The 21979-nt window shown below is 38.0% G+C and overlaps 1 protein-coding gene across 2 annotated transcripts; it reads left to right on the forward strand.

Moving 5' to 3' along the window:
* The first annotated feature begins 9912 nt into the window (after positions 1-9912).
* On the forward strand, positions 9913-13494 carry LOC137396478 (uncharacterized). 2 transcript variants are annotated; one of them, XR_010978556.1, is made up of 6 exons: positions 9913-10000; positions 10325-10366; positions 10769-10834; positions 12292-12468; positions 12601-13205; positions 13255-13494. XR_010978556.1 is itself a non-coding variant. In XM_068082772.1 (5 exons), the coding sequence occupies exons 1-5, from the start codon at positions 9997-9999 to the stop codon at positions 13083-13085; spliced, it is 774 nt and encodes a 257-aa protein (XP_067938873.1). In that variant the 5' UTR covers positions 9913-9996; the 3' UTR covers positions 13086-13208. The 2 variants fall into 2 exon arrangements, 1 of the variants encoding a protein (XP_067938873.1); XM_068082772.1 differs by lacking the exon at positions 13255-13494 and having other exon boundaries at positions 12601-13208.
* Positions 13495-21979: the final 8485 nt, after the last annotated feature.

A 21979-nucleotide genomic window follows, 5' to 3' on the forward strand; every position in this document is an offset into this window, starting at 1 on the left:
TAGAGCCACTGCGGTCATGTGGTCTTGCCCATTGAGCCACTGTGGTCTTGTTGTTTAGTGGTTTGGCCCATCGAGCCACTTTGGTCTTGTTGTTTAGTGGTTGGGCCCATCGAGCCACTTTGGTCTTGTTGTTTAGTGGTTGGGCCCATCGAGCCACTGTGGTCTTGTTGTTTAGTGGTTGGGCCCATTGAGCCACTGTGGTCTTGTTGTTTAGTGGTTGGGCCCATCGAGCCACTGTGGTCTTGTTGTTTAGTGGTTGGGCCCATCGAGCCACTGTGGTCTTATTGTTTAGTGGTTGGGCCCATCGAGCCACTGTGGTCTTATTGTTTAGTGGTTGGGCCCATCGAGCCACTGTGGTCTTGTTGTTTAGTGGTTGGGCCCATCGAGCCACTGTGGTCTTGTTGTTTAGTGGTTGGGCCCATCGAGCCACTGTGGTCTTGTTGTTTAGTGGTTGGGCCCATTGAGCCACTGGTCTTGTTGTTTAGTGGTTGGGCCCATTGAGCCACTGTGGTCTTGTTGTTTAGTGGTCTTACTCAAGGTTCACTGTGGTTTTGTTGTTTAGTTGTTTTGTGCATGGAGTCATTTTAGTCTAGGGGTAGCATCGTGGCTAGTCTGTGGTTCAAGTCCCACAATGAGCTGGTAGAAAGTGTGTCTGTTTGTAAATTGCCGCTGCGCGCCCTTAAATCATAATTAAAGTATTTTATGACATTGTACAGCCTACAGACATCTTTTACTGTACCACTAGTATGACAAGAGTTGAAAATAGTTGTAATTGAAATAATTTTAATTTATTTCTTAATGCTAACTGATTAACATATTAGTTTATATACTATAGCACAATAGTGGTTCTCGCGGTGAAGAGCTGAAAAGGGGGTTTGACCTGTTTAGAGCAATAAAGTTGACATACGCTAGTTTGCTAGGCAAAGAAGACAGGATGATTCACACAAGACCTTGACAGCGCAAGAGTATTTTCTTTAATTGCAAAAGGTTTTTATTGATTCTGAAAGCAGCAAGTTGAGAGAAGAAAAGGACTGTTCTTCCCTGATAATGGTAAGTACGCGCCATAGAGCTTTTGTAGTTACAACTATTGTTAAGATACAAACAATCTTTATGATTTAATTTAAAAATATTTACATAAAATACAATTTTGGTTCAAATTTTCCTAATATTTTCTAAAATTGCGTTTTGCATTTTCAATCAATAGCAAAGAAGTTGATATTTTATCTCATTCTAAGCAGTCAAGTGTCTATTTTTAATTTTGACCAAATAAATTCCTCCACACGATATTTTGCAAGTGTTTTAGCACAAATACAGGTGCACACATGTCCTTGTCATAGACTCACTCAGTAACCTCAGGCAATAAATACCACTGATTACATTTCTTGTAAATAAAGTTCAACTATTAAAATGCCTTTTTCGTCAAAGACTCCATAAATGTGGTCTATTAGAAGGTCAAATCTCAATGTTTAGCAAACAAGTTCAGAGAAGTGAATTATTGAATATTTGTTATTGTAACTATATAGCGGTAGAGTTCTTCCTGGTTGATATGTTAGTACCATACATCATGTTTATCAGCGTTTCTACTGCATTAATTCTTACATAGTTAGTATCTGTTCTGAGTTTCCTAATAGACAGCCTGCGCATATTAACTTCAGTTGTTGGTGCACAGGCTAGCCATAGAAATTCTAATTTCATGTAATACTGTTGACAGAAGATAACTTGCAAGTCATTGCATAACTCTAGTTAAAGTTTCCCCATTAATTACATGGTGTGTTTATATGGTAGTGTTATTTTGGGAAGAGATTATTAACAAGCATAGTTGAGTGAACAACTTATTGATGAGCATACAATTTCCTCATGATTTTGGTCTGAACTAAATTAGGCTCCTGAAACTGTGTTTAACTGAAACCTCATGAAGGTAGTTGCAAAAACAATAGAAGATCTTGCTTATCATCATCTTTGAAAATTTATTTGTTTTTATCGATTGAGTCTGAGGGTGGACAACTCTTTAGTTGCCGGCCATTTACATTAATGATGTGCGTGTTTGTGGTGCGTGTGTTGTGTGTGTGTGCGTATGCGCAGGTGAGTTCGTGCGTGTATGTGTGTGCGTGCGCGTTTGTGTGCGTGTGTTGTGTGTGTGCGTACGCGCGTGTGTGTTCGTGTGTGATTGTGGTGTGTGTGTATATGCGCGTGTTTGTGGTTTGTGTGTGCATGTGTGTGTGCATGTGTGCAGTGAATATTTGTTGGTTAAATTACTTTCACTGCAAAAACACTGGAAAATACTATTTGCACAAATATGTCAAAATGTAGAAAGGTGGTTGTGTAGTTTAGTTCAAATCTGTGCACCAGAATATCCGGCTTTGATTCTTGTGCAGTGTGATTTTTGTCTTAATGCTCGTAACTAGCTGCGGGAAAATGGAAGGAAAAACACAGCTCTTATTATAGTCAAGGTTCTTGAACAATACGGAGACAACTCCAAATCATATGTCATTGACAGTTCTAGTAGGACCCTAGTCTCTATATTTGTTAATAAGATAAGGATGTCATTCTTATTAAAGGAACAAGAGGCGCCGTTTGGGCAATACGCAATTTGTTTACCTCGTTGGTGGTGCGGAAATGACAAAAGCAAGTGTCAGCTCAAACATGCTGGTCAAATATAGAAAAAATCAAATGTATAAATAAAAAACTACAAGCTACAAACACTTTATTATATATATTTAGACTAGCTTAAGTTACTCAAACTCATCGGGTAAAGGAGCGGCAGCTACATTACCTGCCACCTTTTATAACGTGCTTTAAATCTTAAGCTAATGTGTAGCATAACAAATAGGAAATGTTTTCTAACAATCTGCTTTAGCTCTGTCTCGAGCTTTCAAATATTTAAAGTATGCATTGGCCGGAGACATACAGAAATAAACAAACACCTTCATTTAAAAGTTAAAATGGTAAATGTGTATGTTAATTAAAAATAAAGTTTCTGTACAAAAACCTTTTCATTACCCGTGCAATACCAGGCATTCAGCTGGTTCGCATATAAACCATAAAAATATCCACTGTTGAGATTTGTGTTGTCATTCATAAACAGTCATTGAAATATTAAGCAATAAGTGTTAAATATCTTTACCAATAAATAAATATTGATTAAACATTATGTTCATACTTACTTACATTACTTACAATAAAGCATAGTACATGTAGAAACACACCCATACCCGCCATCACTCAGACCTCTACGGCTCAATGTTCATGCAACATCATCTACCCTAACCATTAACAGAAACCATCAGATTTCTTCTAAAATTATGAGTTGTAGTCAATCAGCTAGCGAACCCAAGGGATTAGTACACGCAGAGATTTTTAATGCAAATTGCTACCATGCTTTCCTGGCTGCAATCCATGAAAGCGTTTATTGAGGGACGTCTGTAATGCATGCCAAAGGACATTCAGTTTATTGAGGGACGTCTTTAATATGTGCCCAAGGACATTCAGTTTATTGAAGGACGTCTGTAATGCGTGCCAAAGGGCATTCATGAGTTTCTAATCAGATACATCCTCGTGCATTTATATGGAAAACGAAAGTTCTAAAAATGCTAATTAAGCCCTGTGTTGCTTGAAGTGGGCCAGTTTTTATATATAAATAATCTGAAGGTAATCCACGGAGCTCTCGCAGTCTGCTTCTTAAAAATCTTCCCTCACTAGGCAACTTTTTAGCCATGCAGAACTCTGCTCTTATTATAGTAAAGATTATTATGCGAAAACCGGAAGGCAGTGAATTATTCTCATTAAACTTTGATCGTTTTGTAATCTTCCGTGAAACCGTCCCACTGCAGAAATGATACACTGTTTTCTATACCTACACTGTTTTCTGACTTTTAACTTGTTGACTTAATAGACCTACACTACCTACACTATCTTCTGACTTTTAACTTGTTGACTTAATAGACCTGCACTACCTACACTGTCTTCTGATCTTTAACTTGTTGACTTAATAGACCTGCACTACCTACACTGTCTTCTGACTTTTAACTTGTTGACTTAATAGACCTGCACTACCTACACTGTCTTCTGACCTTTAACTTGTTGACTTAATAGACCTGCACTACCTACACTGTCTTCTGACTTTTAACTTGTTGACTTAATAGACCTGCACTACCTACACTGTCTTCTGACTTTTAACTTGTTGACTTAATAGACCTGCACTACCTACACTGCCTTCTGAATTTTAACTTGTTGACTTAATAGACCTGCACTACCTACACTATCTTCTGACTTTTAACTTGTTGACATAATAGACCTGCACTACCTACACTGTCTTCTGACTTTTAGCTTGTTGACTTAATAGCCCTGCACTACCTACACTGTCTTCTGACTTTTAACTTGTTGACTTACTGTCAGACTGTAAGCGAGGGTATGATCAGGATTTCTATCACCCTCAATTGAACCTGTCAATAAAGCATCGAGAATATGCAAGTGAAGTTTGCATGAAATCGGCAAAAGATTGTGTAAGCTTATGCATGTGCGCACATACACACATCGTACCAAGCCACGCGCACGCATGTATGCACGCGTGTGCACACACACCACACACTCAAGCACACGAACACACACGTGCATACGCACACACCCCCACACACACGGGAACACACACGTGCATACGCACACACACAACACACACTGCACGCATCACACACACGCACTTCATTAATGTAAATGGCCAGCAACTAAAGAGTTGTCCATCCTTAGACTCAATCGATAAAAGCAGATAAGTTTTCAAAGACGATGATAAGTAAGTACTTCTATTGGTTTTGCAACTACCTTCATGAGAGTTGTAGTTAAACACAGTTTTAGGAGCTTAAATTAGTTCAGACCAAAATCATGAGCAAATTGTATGCTCATCAACAAGTTGTTCACTCAACTATGCTTGTCAATAATCTCTTCCCAGAATAATACTACCACATAAACACACCATGTAAATTATGGGAAAACATCAAGTAGACTTATGCAATGACTTGCAAATTTTACGCATTGTTATCTACTGTAAGCTGTATTACATGAAATTAGAATTTCTATGGCTAGCCTGTGCACCAACAAATAAAGTTAATATGCGCAGGCTGTCTATTAGAAAACTCAGAACAGATACTAACTATGTAAGAATTAATGCAGTAGAAACGCTGATAAACATGATGTATGGTACTAACATATCAACCAGGAAGAACTCTACCGCTATATAGTTACAATAACAAATACTTCAATAATTCACTCTTCTGAACTTGTTTGCCAAACATTGAGATTTGACCTTCTAATAGACCACATTTATGGAGTCTTTGACGAAAAAGGCATTTTAATAGTTGAACTTTGTTTACAAGAAATCTAATCAGTGGTATTTATTGCCTGAGGTTACTGAGTGAATCTATGACAAGGACATGTGTGCACCTGCATTTGTGCTAAGAGACTTGCAAAATATCGTGTGGAGGGTATTATTTGGTCAAAATTAAAAATAGACGACTGCTTGGAATAAGATAAAATATCAACTTCTCTGCTATTGATTGAAAATGCAAAATGCAATTTTAAAAAATATTAGGAAAATTTGAATCAAGATTGTATTTTATGTAAATATTTTTAAATAAAATCATAAAGATTGTTTGCAGCTTAACAATAATTGTAACTACAAAAACTCTATGGTGCGTACTTACCATTATCAGAGAAGTACAGTCCTTTTCTTCTCTCAACTTGCTGCTTTCAGAACTTGCTGCCATCAACACGCACACACACACATAGATACACACACAGCACACACACCGCACGCATGCATGCACACACACAGGCACACACATGCACGCACACCCACACACACAAACACTTGTGCGTATGCACACACACAACACACCGCACGCACCACACGAACATACACGCGCATACCCACACCGCACGCACCACACACCACAAACACGCACACAAAACACACACACCATACGCACATTACACCACAGACACACAACACACGTACGCGGATGACAAAAAATAGACACTTAGTTATATATAGAATAAAATGTTGATCATTTGGTAAATACAGCAAAAATAGGATAACTCCTAAATTTACTATGGAGGTCTCCTGGGGCTTAAAAAGATGCAAAGTGGTTGATGAATTAAAAACTAAGTATTTTATGCATGTTTTGCACTTTAAACTTCAGGTGGGAAACATGATATTTTTAGTGCGGTGTTTAGAGATTAAAATACTTTACTCATTCTGTTTCGTTTGTAATTTAAATCATAAAAATCAGAATCGAAATTTATTTAAAAGCTACACATTGCTAAAGTCTAATTAGAGCTAAAGAATGGGCACCTTTAAATTAAAACGAGTCAAGGACTTCATTGAGACACATGTAGCTTACATGCCATGTAGCTTACATGGCAGTATCTCGCATGTTCATTGAACCCTATGCTAACACCCAATGGTTAATATTCATCAGTTTCAGTATTTCAAGTGCTCCAATACCAGGGCAGCTATTCTCGTCATACTTTTTAACCAATGAGCAACCAAGCAAGCATGATATGTAATATAAATACACGCCTAGCATGTAGCAAGCATGATATGTAATATAAATACACGCCTAGCATGTAGCAAGCATGATATGTAATATAAATACACGCCTAGCATGTAGCAAGCATGATATGTAATATAAATACACATGCCTAGCATGTAGCAAGCATGATATGTAATATAAACACATGCCTAGCATGTAGTGAGCATGATATGTAATTTATTACAAATCTTGAAAAACCTGTGATATTTCTTTAACAAAAGCAAAACTAGCACATTTGTTAAAACAAGTGCATATATATGTATAAAACTATTTAAAAACTGAATTATGTGTAAAACATAGTAAGCCTAATAAATAATAATGATTTTATTATAAGTCTATCAGAGACACGCAAACAAAGTATAGGCTTGGATAAGCTCAGACTGAAAGGCAGAGGCAGTGATAAAGACACATATACATGTATATGGTGAATTGTACTGTAATGTACTGTATTGTACCGTATTGTATTGTATTGTATGGTACTGTATTGTACTGTATTGTATTGTGCTGTAATGTACTGTAATGTATTGTATTGTACTGTAATGTACTGTATTGTATTGTACTGTATTGTACTGTAATGTACTGTATTGTACTGTATTGTATTGTACTGTATTGTATTGTACTGTATTGTACTGTATTGTACTGTATTGTACTGTATTGTATTGTACTGTATTGTACTGTAATGTAATGTACTGTATTGTACTGTATTGTACTGTATTGTATTGTACTGTACTGTATTGTATTGTATGGTGTACTACATTCTAACTTAGATAAGGCAAACTTTAAACAATCTATTTGTTCATTTTTAGTTTTATACTTTTTCATTACGTTTTAACAGGGTGTTACCAAGTAGAGCCAAACTTATTTAACATTTTTCATTACGTTATAACAGGGTGTTACCAAGTAGAGCCAGACTTATTTAACATTTTCATTACGTTTTAACCGGGTGTTCTCAAGTAGAGTCAAACCTATTTAACATTTTTCATTACGTTCTAACAGGGTGTTACCAAGTAGAGTCAAACTCAGTTAACATTTTTCATTACGTTTTAACAGGGTGTTACCAAGTAGAGTCAAACCTATTTAACATTTTTCATTACGTTCTAACAGGGTGTTACCAAGTAGAGTCAAACTCAGTTAACATTTTTCATTACGTCTTAACAGGGTGTTCTCAAGTAGAGTCAAACCTATTTAACATTTTTCATTACGTTCTAACAGGGTGTTACCAAATAGAGTCAAACTTAGTTAACATTTTTCATTACGTTTTAACAGGGTGTTCTCAAGTAGAGTCAAACCTAGTTAACATTTTTCATTACGTTTTAACAGGGTGTTACCAAGTAGAGTCAAACTTATTTAACATTTTTCATTACGTTTTAACAGGGTGTTACCAAGTAGAGTCAAACTTATCTAACATTTTTCATTACGTTTTAACAGGGTTTTACCAAGTAGAGTCAGACTTATTTAACATTTTTCATTACGTTTTAACAGGGTGTTACCAAGTAGAGTCAAACTTATTTAACAATTTTCATTATGTTTTAACAGGGTGTTACCAAGTAGAGTCAAACTTATTTTTAAAATATTTTAACATAATAATGGATGCAAGTGGAATCAGAGGTTTGATGAAATTTGACATCATATGCTACAATGTGTTTTATAAGAAAATGTTTTACTGTATTTACATCTAAATATTTATGTTTCCTTTATCATTGCCAAATCACCTCATCAATATCTTGCTTAGTAATGCTTTTCCAGCTCTTGCCAGTCAGGGCTCGTCACCTCTTCCCAGTCAGGGCTCGTCAGCTGTTTTACAGTTTATTTTTGGTCTGTCAGCACTCCATCATTTAAATTCAATCTCATAATGTCTGTAAATATTAAATTAATTTTTTGATTTCATTCGCAATTTAAATGATTTTTGTGCAAGAAAATTGAAGCAGTTTGCTCAGTTAATAGAAGTAATTTTTTATTCAGTTCTGTTAAGTCTTTGTATTTAGTGATAAAACACGAAAACTGTTTGGCATTCTTTAAAATTGGCACTTTTTAAACAAACTTAATAAATGTCAAAAATAGTTTCTTACGTAAAAGCATGTCATAGGATGAATGCTAGCAGAGACTGCGCTGCCAATTTCCATATTAATAGCTAATTTGATCATGACATATGTAAGATGTAAGATGTTGTTCCTTAAAGAGTTGTGGAGTTTTAAAGTTTTAATATTTTACTTTCATCTTTTGGCTAGAGTTCATTTTTCTAGCCCAATTCACGGTGCAGAACTGAAATTTCACACTGGAAATGGTTTTGGATGAGTTTATTCACTCGATATATTATATATATGAGATGCATATACATATATATGCTCTGTTGAGAGAGAGGGGGGCGAGAGAGAGGGGGGCGAGAGAGAGAGAGAGAGAGAGAGAGGGAGAGAGAGAGAGGGAGAGAGAGGGATAGAGAGGGAGAGAGAGAAGAGAGAGGAAAGAGAGGAGAGAGAGAGAGAGATGCAATACATGTGTATGCTCTATTGAGAGAGAGGGAGAGAGGGAGAGAGGGAGAGAGGGAGAGAGGGAGAGAGGGAGAGAGGGAGAGAGGGAGAGAGGGAGAGAGGGAGAGAGGGAGAGAGGGAGAGAGGGAGAGAGGGAGAGAGGGAGAGAGGGAGAGAGGGAGAGAGGGAGAGAGGGAGAGAGGGAGAGAGGGAGAGAGGGAGAGAGGGAGAGAGGGAAAGAGGCAGAGAGGCAGAGAGGGAGAGAGGGAGAGAGGGAGAGAGGGAGAGAGGGAAAGAGGGAAAGAGGCAGAGAGGGAGAGAGACGGGGAGAGAGGGAGAGAGACGGAGAGAGGGAGAGAGACGGAGAGAGACGGAGAGAGAGGGAGAGAGACGGAGAGAGAGGGAGAGAGACGGAGAGAGACGGAGAGAGAGGGAGAGAGACGGAGAGAGACGGAGAGAGACGGAGAGAGACGGAGAGAGACGGAGAGAGGGAGAGAGGGAGAGAGAGGGAGAGAGAGGGAGAGAGACGGAGAGAGGGGGAGAGAGACGGAGAGAGGGGGAGAGAGGGAGAGAGAGGGAGAGAGGGAGAGAGAGGGAGAGAGAGGGAGAGAGAGGGAGAGAGAGGGAGAGAGAGGGAGAGAGAGGGAGAGAGAGGGAGAGAGAGGGAGAGAGAGGGAGAGAGAGGGAGAGAGAGACGGAGAGAGAGATGCAATACATGCACATGTTGTTGATCGCATCCTGTTGCGACCGTTCATCTTCCTTTATTCACAGACTCCTGAATTAATGTGCCTATTACCATATAACTTGACGGATAAACCAACAAGGTTCCACATGAATTCCTTGATGTTTCTCTTGCGTGAATAATGGTGAGCACGAGGTATAAAAGCAGGCTCCAAGGCAGCAGTTAGTAAGTGTTACCTGCTCTGCAAACACAAGATATCATCATGGGTAAGGAATTCTAATAGTTGCTAGTCATACTTCATTTTACTTGAAAATATAAGCAAATGATATAATACATGGTTTGTTTTATCATTTTCTTATCTGTTGCATGGATTTGCCTTTACAGTAGTATTCTCTGTGCAAAATAAACTATTTCATCATTTGTTGTAACAGAGGCCTACTGAAAGCCCTTTGTCTGGCTCTACATCGACATGCTACTGTAGAAATGAGTAGTTTCGGTCGATGAATACACTCCTAATGATGACAGACTTCTCTGGTTGATTTCTGAACTGATTCTGAATGTATCACTAAGCTTTCATACGCTTGTTTTAGGTAGCAAAGTATGCGCAGCACTGGTCTTTGTCATGGCTCTAGGTGAGTCTATATCTACAAATATTTCACTGAAGCCCTTTTGTCTTATTCTATAGCATAAACATGGCGTGTGAATAGTGCTGATGCATGCTGTTCATCTGTATCTACATGTATATAACTTTTCATTATGACTGTCTGTCTGATCATCAAGGATATCTTTATATTTTAATAGATGTGTAAAAACTCATTTAAGCATTTAAACCAAAATTCATTAAAAAAAGGTGTGCATTGAATTGTTATGCCTAAACAATGTAAATTGTTTTATTTAATCATTTGTGTTAGCTTGTTATGTCATTATAACTTGTTATGCTAGTGTTAGCTAGCATAACAAGCTATAATAGCATAAAAAGGTAAAAAGTTATAACATAAGCATTAGCTAACATAAAATATATTCTTTTCTTACAGTTGCCATGACACTTGGGCATCAACCATCTTATCAACCTTCTCATCAACATACGCCCCACTCCTATGGTAAGACCTTGCTCTTGCATATATTCATTTATTTAAAATATTTATCTATCATTATATTTATTTTCAATCACTTTATTGGCAATAAGTTAGTTTAAAAAAGAAATGTTTTGCAAAATATGTCATACAAGAACCATAAAACAGGGCAAACGCAACTCAATAAAATAAAATAAATGGTTTATAAACATTATTTTAACCCTTTTGCATGAATCTACATCCTTTTTGTCTTTTTACCAGTCTACCCGTAGGAGATATAATCACATCAGATCCCATAATAAGTAGATGCTGTACACAACTTGCTGGAACACATCTTACATAGCTAGCAGTACACTATAGTATAGCTGGTACACATCTTACATAGCTAGCAGTACACTAAAGTATAGCTGCTACACCTCTTACATAGCTAGCAGTACACTATATTACAGCTGGTACACATCTTACATGGCTAGCAGTACACTATAGTATAGCTGGTACACATCTTACATAGCTAGCAGTACACTATATTATAGCTGGTACACATCTTACATGGCTAGCAGTACACTATAGTATAGCTGCTACACATCTTACATAGCTAGCAGTACACTATATTATAGCTGGTACACACCTTACATAGCTAGTAGTACACTATAGTAAAGCCGGTACACATCCTACTGGAAGATCACGTAAATAATGTTTGCATTGTATAAACAACTACATATACTTACATGTATATCTTACTTATAGGTACATGTACCTATAAGTAAGATGAACAACATCTAAACGCCTAAAAGGTAGGAACAATGAGGATCATGTAGAGATGGTGAAATGGAGAGACCTACATAGTTACATAGTACATACTTGCTAAACTGTCTTTAGCAGGTCAAACGCTATATTACAGCTGGTACACATCTTACATGGCTAGCAGTACACTAGAGTATAACCGGTACACTTCTTACATAGCTAGCAGTACACTATAGTTTAGCTAGTACACATCTTACATAGCTAGCAGTATACTAAAGCATAACCGGTACACTTCTTACATAGCTAGCAGTACACTATAGTATAGGTCAATGACTTCAGTAAAGTTATAGTGACTTCCTAATGATTATGCATCTATTTAAGCTTTTATGTATTAGCATATTTAGAGTAGACTTGTCCACAATCAATATGGGAATGAAACAGCTGAGAACACCTCAGTTGGGGCTTATCCTCTAGAAATAATGGTGATATTAAAAGCATCTGAGCTTGAAAGATTTTCAGAATAGTTTTAAAAACAGATCTATTAAATCACTATATGTTCTTCTAGCAAAATAATGTTTAGTATTACTAAAACAATTAAACTAAATCGTAGAACTAGTTTGTTGTCATGCCAATTTAAAAGTCTTTGAACATTTCGTTAATGCCTAGATATTTATCTGACTGCTATAACTATTATAGATAGTGAATACCTGCTAGAATGTGTCTTGTTCTGCTGCCTGTAGTGGTCAAATACTGGTCTCAATGGGGGAGCTACGGAGCTTGTTCAGTAACTTGTGGATGGGGAGAGCAGCACAGGTACAGAACGTGCCTATCTAAAACTCGATATGGATATGGGAACCCTGTCTATTCTTGCTCTGGACCAAGCTACAGCAGACGAAGATGCCATGTTGGGAACCCTAGTAAGCAAACTTATTCATTATAATATACATGTATTTAAACATAAGTATCGAAGAAAACAATGTTGGTGCATGAGGGAATGCAATGTCGGGTATGATTCCATGTCTTTGCAAACTGTTTCTCTTTCTTAACAGTTGATGGTGGATGGTCGCACTGGTCATCGTGGGCAACTATCCAAGGATATAAAAAAAAGAGAACGAGACAATGTAACTACCCTCCACCAAGCTGTGGTGGAAGATACTGCTACGGATCCAGCATTGAAAAGAAGACTTCTTTACATTACCCGACACCTTCTCTGCATTACCCGACATCCTCTCCGCATTACCCGACACCTTCTCCGCATTACCCGACAACTTCTCCGCATTACCCAACACCGTCTCCGCATTACCCGAAACCTTCTTCGCATTACCCGACACCTTCTCCACATTACCCGACACCTTCTCCGCATTACCCGACACCTTCTCCACATTACCCGACACCTTCTCCGCATTACCCGACACCTTCTCCACATTACCCGACACCTTCTCCACACTACCCGACACCTTCTCCGCATTACCCGACACCTTCTCCACATTACCCGACACCTTCTCCGCATTACCCGACACCTTCTCCATATTAACGGAAGCCTTCTGCACATTAACCGACACCTTCTCCACATTACCCGACACCTCCACAGTAACCAGCACCTCACCGAGTCACCTGTCCTCTTATCATTGTGATTGGGTATAAAAAAGGCATAATCGTTATGGCAGCAACTAATATTGAGCGATGTTGGAAAGCTACGTAACATCAACAAAATGTTGATGATTTACTTATGACTTCCTATACGCAAGCTTGAGATAAATACCACTGATTCTTGATCAGCAGCAGCGTTGCTGCCGGTAATTAATGATAGCGCTAATGACCTCTCATTATATGTTGACTCTTATTTTGTGTTGTTTTTACTGGTCGTTGTTTCTAAATTACTTGGTTGTCTGTTTGAAGTTGAGTTGTTTTTATTGAGTTGAGTTTACATGTCTTGCTCTTTACACTCATGCTTTGACAAATAAAATGCATTTGAAGTGTCTGAATCGCGATTCCCAATTACATGCTTGAGTATTAACCTACCTACTGAAGGCAAACTCATGTGCCTAAATTTATAAAAAAGTTTTATCCAAGCACTTCAAAAATATCTTCGAATGACTTCTTGTTTCTTGGGTTGACACAAAAAAGGTTCTGATCTGCAATAAGGTTACAGTGTCTTTTTTGGTGTATTTTTGACAGCCCTAAGCGAGTAGCAAATATTGTGTATGAATAGCTACTGAAATTTATGACCCATCACGCTGATGACTTCTCCAATAATATGAGCATATTTTAAGGGTGTCATAGCGGGAACCTAAGTAGGTAAAATGTGACAAATTTAGTTTATCATTTAAAAAGAATGTTAGAGTGCTGTATACTCAATTTTAAGTTGATAATGACATTTAGATACGCATGTGTATGCGGGGACACTAAGCCGTTTATTAGAAGCTGCCGATTATGGTCTCTCAGCAATAGACAGAAATAGTATTCTAGTTTTAGCTGTTTTAAGAAGAGATAATTGTTGTTAAAGATATTCATATAAATGGTTTTGTTACCAAAGACAGTAACTTACATAAAAACTTGCTGTTATACGTTCATCTTTGCACAACAACTCTTAAGTTCAACTTTAAGGGCATTACTAGGAGGATTGTCTGTTTTGCCAAAATAACTAAGTATTGTGTTTAAGTATGTGGGTTAGAAATGCTAAATAGCAGAGCATAACTTGAAATATTAAAATGCGAGCAATGATTAACGGAAAACTTGAAGATATGGCATAATTTTTGAGTTTATACAATTGTATATGTTTTGATAAACATCAACGATGTGATATGACAGTACACAGGACTAATGTATCTATTTCAAAGACTCCTGTCACGGGAGAGTTTTTATATCTATGGATTGGAATGACCAACTCCGCTACAGCTGAGCTAGATAGAAGCCAAGTCTATGTCCTTGAAACAACAGATGTAGCATCTATGGGTTATTCACATTTAAAAGAAGCAAATACATCAGATGTAACACTTTAATCTCTCATGTTGTTTTAATTAAATGTACTGTGTGTTTATCCCATCTTATACAGGTTCAAATTATCCCACAACCAAACGAGCGGAGCGAATGTTTGAGAGTTTTATGATAATTGCATGTGCACACAACTCACGAAAATTATTCATCCGCAAACCCTTGTACTGAAATCTCATCAACAAATTTAATCATTTTTGTGTAGAGTCGTTTAAGTATAATAACAATACAAAACACATAAAAACATATTTAATATGTTACCAAGTCTTTGAAAATTGTCGACATATTCTTAAACCTTACCCATCTGATTGGATTATACACAAATAGACAGATTAATTCGGCTGAAAATTGCTATTAAAACTTGCCAAGCTTTGCTTTTATCAAAATTAAGACCGGCAAACGAACCGCCGAGCGACAGAGAACAGAACCATTAGGTCGTGCGCATTTCACGAAAGAATAACGTTCACATTTCACAAGGCTATAGCATTGGCGAAATGCCGAAGGTTTCTGTAATTAATGTAGAAGTACTGAAATCATTTTTTTTTTGCCGATTTCAAAGTAACTGACATTTTGGAAACTTTTAAGTACTTTGGTATTCTAACTGATGTCCAAAGCAGTGAAAGTAAAAAAAATGACGATGATATTTTTTTCTAATGATTCTTATGAGATTATTACAATATTTAATTATAAGTTTGGATGACTATTGAATTGTTATAGTCACACTAACAACATCGCTGATGGGCAATATGTTACTGTTATTATTTTTTCTAAATAGTTTTGTTAAATAGATTTTCTAAAATTTATATAAATATCACAACTTCTTGTTATTGTTAGCTATGACGTTTTGAAATGTAAACAAAATTGTGCATTGGTTTTCTATTATTACTATATTACTGTTTTAATAATACTGGTTATTCTAATAATATCAGTGCATTTTACTTCTAATATCACATTTCTCCTATTGCAGGGAGAGAGATATAAACATATAATCATTTCCTTTCATTATTGCTGTTTGTCATGACCAAACACTTTTTTAAATAGATTTTCTAAAAATCTTTTAGAAAATCTATTTAAAAAAGTGTGTCCTATTTCGGTGTCCTATTTATATAGGACACCGAAGCCACGGCGTTCTATGTAAATAGCCACAATCTTTGTGACACAACGTCTACGCTTTGTTCACTTGCAGCCGGTCAGGCAAAAGAGTCTAATGAGTTATCTCCCCTAGGGGGAGGTTACTCTATATGAGTGAATCATCATTGTTTACATTGAAAGAATGAAGAGACATTTTTGTTGCTACATGTAATTTGACATAACTACTAAAGTACATAAGATATTGGTTTAAAATTTTAGATACAGAGCTAATACACTATGCATCTCCAACCCTGCCAATTTGTAAACATAAAGTTGAATATTTCATATGTAAAGTGCGAGTAAAAATGTATATTGATCTATTCCAAAACTATCAATGTTGCCCTATGCTATGGGTTAACATGCCGGATAGCTAGGTGTACAACTGATTTCAAATGCATACACGCTGGTGAATGGTACATTGATCGCAGTCTGCCATGAATATAAATATTGGCACCTTAGGTGTTATGCAAACAACATCAGAAAAATCGTAGAAAACAATCGACAATTGGTATACTTTTTTAGACATATTGTGACATGCTACACATGACTAAAGACGACCAGTCGGTTGAGCCTTGATCTGAGATTACTCTTGTTAGCTGCTACCTTTGTAGCCTCATGGTAAATTCTAATTCTGACATATCTGGAGGTGATAGTTTTAACTAAGCATCTCAGCGGCGAGCTTGACGTTCGTGGTTTTATTTTTCCAGTTCATGTTGCGTTTTGTCAGCTTGTTAGCAAGTCTTAGCTCGATATCTTCCTGGAGTTTATGAAAGTTTTCAATGTAGGTATAGTCTACATTGCCTTCTCAGGATTTGAATCTCCGCAAAGTGCCTAGCACATTCCTCGCAAACTTTAGCATGTGTACTGGGTCCAATGTAACATACGCTTTGTAGTTCATCATTCGGTGTGGAAAGTATGGCTTTTCTGGGATTTGGGCACCTAGATTTTTCAGAGTGGTGATGTTTGCTTGTGCGCCATCGCAAGTTATGTTTATAATCCTGATTTCATGTTCAGCGGTAAGGCGTAGGCACTGCTGTATCAGTTGAGACTGTAAATCACTGTCAATCATGTCTACATAAAAGTAGCCAATTGGATTTCATAAACCGCCCCTCACTGGAACAAAAAGAAATACCGGTGACTCGCTAACTTAGTTTTGTCCCCAATGGTAACATGGCCCTGCACAGAGTCGGTTGACTACTCCAGACTAAGCTGCTTTTGTATCGCCATACTATCTATCACGAGACTGTATAAATTGATTGCATATGTCTTTTTATTGATGATTTCAATGACATTTGTTAAAAAGCCTGGATCACATTCTACAGACTCGAGCCAGCGTCTTAGAGTTCGTGCATTAGGAAGTTTGAACAACATTCTGAGAGAGGCATATGCTTTTGGAGAATAGTAGTACACAGTGATAGCAGATTCTTTGATTCTTGGATTGTAGACCTCTTTGGTTTTTGTATTTTAGTTTTGGGCTTCATTTTCTACTAGCTCTTGCAGGCAACAATCAATTGAGTCAAGCTTAGAGCGTTGGATTTTATTTTCTTTTTGCAGTGATGCAAGCAAATTCTATCCACTATCCAGTCTATCCACTTGCTACGTCTGCCTAGGCATTTTTCTTCCGATGGAAAGGTGTGGAAATTGAGTTTACTGTCTTTTGCTGGAGTATTAAAACACCCAAATGCACAGCAAAAAATTCTACTCCCTTGCCCTGCAAAATAATCAGTAAATAATCAGCGTTCTTATGACATAAAGTAAAAATCTTTTCGGTTAGGTTGAGCTACACTCCTAAATATAGCACAGCCATCACCCTACTCATTTACTAGCCTGTGTCCAGCTGCCATGGTGATGAAAAACTTCATGAAATGGGCAACAGTTCGTCTACTTCGCGCTTGGCACCTCTTTGTGCGAAACAACTTTTTAAATATTAGTGCCAGCAATGAACTTTAGGAAAATTTTTTGGTAAAACTAAGATTTGTATGCATATCTCAGAAAAGTCTGCGAGATTCCTTGCTCTTTATATCTAGATACCTCTCACAACCATACTTGAAATCAATTGGAGTAAAATTTACCTTCGAATCATTTCTAGTGCTGTTAGTTGCTCCACTCTCCATGGCTTCCTACTTAAAAGTATGGCTTGGACTAGGCAATGCGAACAAAGAATGTGACTATTTTAGTAGGACACAATGCTGAGCTGTGATGCATTAGACTTCCCAGTCTAGTATAGTTAATAGGTCAATGGTCATAGCACATCCATCACAGCAGTCACACTTCATATCACATTATTCCCAAAGCAAATTTAGCATCCACTCCTTTGTCATGTGTCATGGAGTATAGTAGTGGACTGACATGACCCCCCATGGCCATTTCAATATGTCATGGAGTATAGTAGTGGACTGACATGCCCCCCATGGCCATTTCAATGTGTCATGGAGTATAGTAGTGGACTGACATGCCCCCCATGGCCATTTCAATGTGTCATGGAGTATAGTAGTGGACTGACATGCCCCCCATGGCCATTTCAATGTGTCATGGAGTATAGTAGTGGACTGACATGCCTCCCATGGCCATTTCAATGTGTCATGGAGTATAGTAGTGGACTGACATGACCCCCCATGGCCATTTCAATATGTCATGGAGTATAGTAGTGGACTGACATGCCCCCCATGGCCATTTCAATGTGTCATGGAGTATAGTAGTGGACTGACATGCCCCCCATGGCCATTTCAATGTGTCATGGAGTATAGCAGTGGACTGACATGCCCCCCATGGCCATTTCAATGTGTCATGGAGTATAGTAGTGGACTGACATGCCTCCCATGGCCATTTCAATTCTAGGGTGATCCTTATGTGTCATGGAGTATAGTAGTGGAGTGACATGCCCCCATGGCCATTTCAATGTGTCATGGAGTATAGTAGTGGACTGACATGACCCCCCATGGCCATTTCAATTCTAGGGTGATCTAAGCAAGTTAAAAAGTAATGTATTAACAGAAAGACAATATTAAATTGTTATTCTAACACCAACAACAGGCAGCAAATCATTTTCAATTTCCAATTGGGTCAATGTCGGGTCGGCGTCGGGTCGTTTCTTATACTGCCGGCAGCCTAAGAAGCCTTCTCATAACATCTGACACATTGTTACAGCCGGCAGCATAAGAAACCTTTCCATGACATCTGACAGATTGTTAGAGCCGGCATCATAAAAAACCTTCCCATAGCATCTGACAGATTGTTACAGCCGGCAGCATGAGAAACCTTCTCATGACATCTGACAGATTGTTACAGCCGGCAGCATAAGAAACCTTCCCATAACATCTGACAGATTGTTGCTGCCGGCAGCATAAGAAACCTTCTCATAACATCTGACAGATTGTTACTGCCGGCAGCATAAGAAACCTTCCCATAACATCTGACAAATTTTACAGCCGGCAGCATAAAAAACCTTCTCATAACATCTGACAGAATGTTACAGCCGGCAGCATAAGAAACCTTCCCATAACATCTGACAGATTGTTACAGCCGGCAGCATAAGAAACCTTCCCATAACATTTGACAGATTGTTACAGCCGGCAGCATAAGAAACCTTCTCAAAACATCTGACAGATTTTTACTGCTGGCAGCATAAGATACCTTCCCATAACATCTGACAGATTGTTACTGCTGGCAGCGTAAGAAACCTTTCCATGACATCTGACAGATTGTTACTGCCGGCAGCATAAGAAACCTTCTCAAAACATCTGACAGATTTTTACTGCTGGCAGCATAAGATACCTTCCCATAACATCTGACAAATTGTTACAGTCGGCAGCATAAGAAACCTTCCCATAACATCTGACAGATTATTACAGCCGGCAGCATAAAAAACCTTCCCATGACATCTGACAGATTGTTACTGCTGGCAGCATAAGAAACCTTCCCATGACATCTGACAGATTGTTACTGCTGGCAGCATAAGAAACCTTCCCATGACATCTGACAGATTGATACTGCCGGCAGCATAAGAAACCTTCCCATAACATCTGACAGATTGTTACTGCTGGCAGCATAAGAAACCTTCTCACGACATCTGACAGATTGTTACTGCTGGCAGCCTAAGAAACCTTCCCATAACATCTGACAGATTGTTACAGCTGGCAGCATAAAAAACCTTCCCATGACATCTGACAGATTGTTACTGCTGGCAGCATAAGAAACCTTCTCAAGACATCTGACAGATTGTTACTGCTGGTAGCATAATAAACCTTCTCATGACATCTGATAGATTGTTACTGCTTGCAGCATAAGAAACCTTCCCATGACATCAGACAGATTGTTACTGCTGGCAGCATAAAAAACCTTCTCAAGACATCTGACAGATTGTTACTGCTGGTAGCATAAGAAACCTTCTCATGACATCTGACAGATTGTTACTGCTTGCAGCATAAGAAACCTTCCCATGACATCTGACAGATTGTTACTGCTGGCAGCATAAGAAACCTTCTCAAGACATCTGACAGATTGTTACTGCTGGTAGCATAAGAAACCTTCTCATGACATCTGACAGATTGCTACTGCTAGTAGCATAAGAAACCTTCTCATAACATCTGACAGATTGTTACTGCCAGCAGCATAAGAAACCTTCTCAAGACATCTGACAGATTGTTACTGCCGGCAGCATAATAAACCTTCTCATGACATCTGACAGATTTTTACTGATGTCAAAGATTTTTTGTCAATATCATAACAAGGAATTCATAAAATTGATAAAAACTAATTCTACCCCTAAGAAGTGGTAATGGCTTCCTTCTGTTATTGTATTGTCTACATGAGTGTGAATATGCATGAATCATACCAACTATCAATTTTAAAATAATCGTCATTTTAGCACAGCAAAATCTTGAGTACATGTTTTCGTCAGGGGGCTATTTTCAAACCAACTATATGAAACGGGTGTAATAGTAGTAAATGTCAAAATGTATCGTAGAACCAAGCTGGCAACATAAAAGATTGGAAGTCGTATGCCATAGCAAGTATTTTCGACCTAGTGACATGCTGACATAGAAAATGGAAACGCAATGCTTTTTCATTGCTTCTGTTTAGCTCATTCTCATAAGGGTCAAATCATAGATGTGAAAAGAGAGATAACTCTATGATTGATCAAGTTTCTAAACATCGATTGTTAAACAATGATGCCTACTTCTGTCAGCCATGCTCCCTTACATGGTCCATTAAGAGCACAAGTGTCCTTTAGTGGGAATATTGCCGAAGCCGAGACTGGGCCATAGTCTACACACACAAAAACAACAAAGGTCCACGTAGTTATGAGGAAAAACAAAAGTATCCACCCAAATATCTCACCAATCCGATGAGCAGCACACACAAAAACTAAACCAATCAACAGAGCCACCCATCAGGTCAAAATATTCCAAGTTTCAAGTCATGTCTTGCACAACTCACCTTATGGTTTGTCAAAACTTGTCCCAAAGTCCCTATTAATTTGAGACTGTCCAATATCTGTTTTAGAAAATATGGTCGCCGCTAGCCTAGCCTAACGTCCTGGTTCAACATCTTAGTAACTATCGGGGCATTGCTGAGTGCTCTCGATCTTTCTGAGTCTCTCTTAAGCATGCAAGAACCAATCAAAATCGGGTTGACACTATTGTAAACAAAACTTAAGAGGGACTCAAAAGGATCGGGAGCACTCAGCAATGCCCCGATAATTACTAAGATGTTGAATCAAGACGTTAGGCTAGGCTAGCGGCGACCCTTTCTAAAACAGATACTGGACAGTCTCAAATTAATAGGGACTTTGGGACAAGTTTTGACAAACCATAAGGTGAGTTGTGCAAGACATGACTTGAAACTTGGAATATTTTGACATGATGGGTGGCTTTGTCGATTGGTTTAGTTTTTGTGCTTGCTGCTCATTGGATTGGTGAGATATTTGGGTGGATACTTTTGTTTTTGCTCATAACTACGTAGACCTTTGTTGTTGTTTTTGTGTTTGTAGACTATGGCCCGGTCTTGGCTTCGGCAATATCCCCGCTAAAGGACGCCTGTGATTAAGAGAGACCAGCGTTGCTTGTGGCTATACCAGAAATAACAGCAGAGAGTCTCATTAACTACTTCATGAAGATCTGCGTGGAGGACATAATTTACATATGGAGAGTTTCATGCCAGATTCTAAGAGAGCTCAATGAAACTGATCAAAATGTATATGTACATGTAGATCTAATGATAAACCATAAACTGCTCTCACCTTCATTTGACATTCCTAAATCTATTATAATAAAATAGATTACTAGATATATCTACATGTAA

This window comes from Watersipora subatra, chromosome 5 (assembly GCF_963576615.1).
Source record: "Watersipora subatra chromosome 5, tzWatSuba1.1, whole genome shotgun sequence".
In the NCBI taxonomy this organism is placed as follows: Eukaryota; Metazoa; Bryozoa; class Gymnolaemata; order Cheilostomatida; family Watersiporidae; genus Watersipora; species Watersipora subatra.

Coding starts and splice junctions, on each gene's coding strand:
- LOC137396478 (XM_068082772.1), top strand. Junction 10,835..12,291: donor ACATACGCCCCACTCCTATG/GTAAGACCTTGC, acceptor TGCTGCCTGTAG/TGGTCAAATACTGGTCTCAA. Junction 12,469..12,600: donor ATGCCATGTTGGGAACCCTA/GTAAGCAAACTT, acceptor CTTTCTTAACAG/TTGATGGTGGATGGTCGCAC.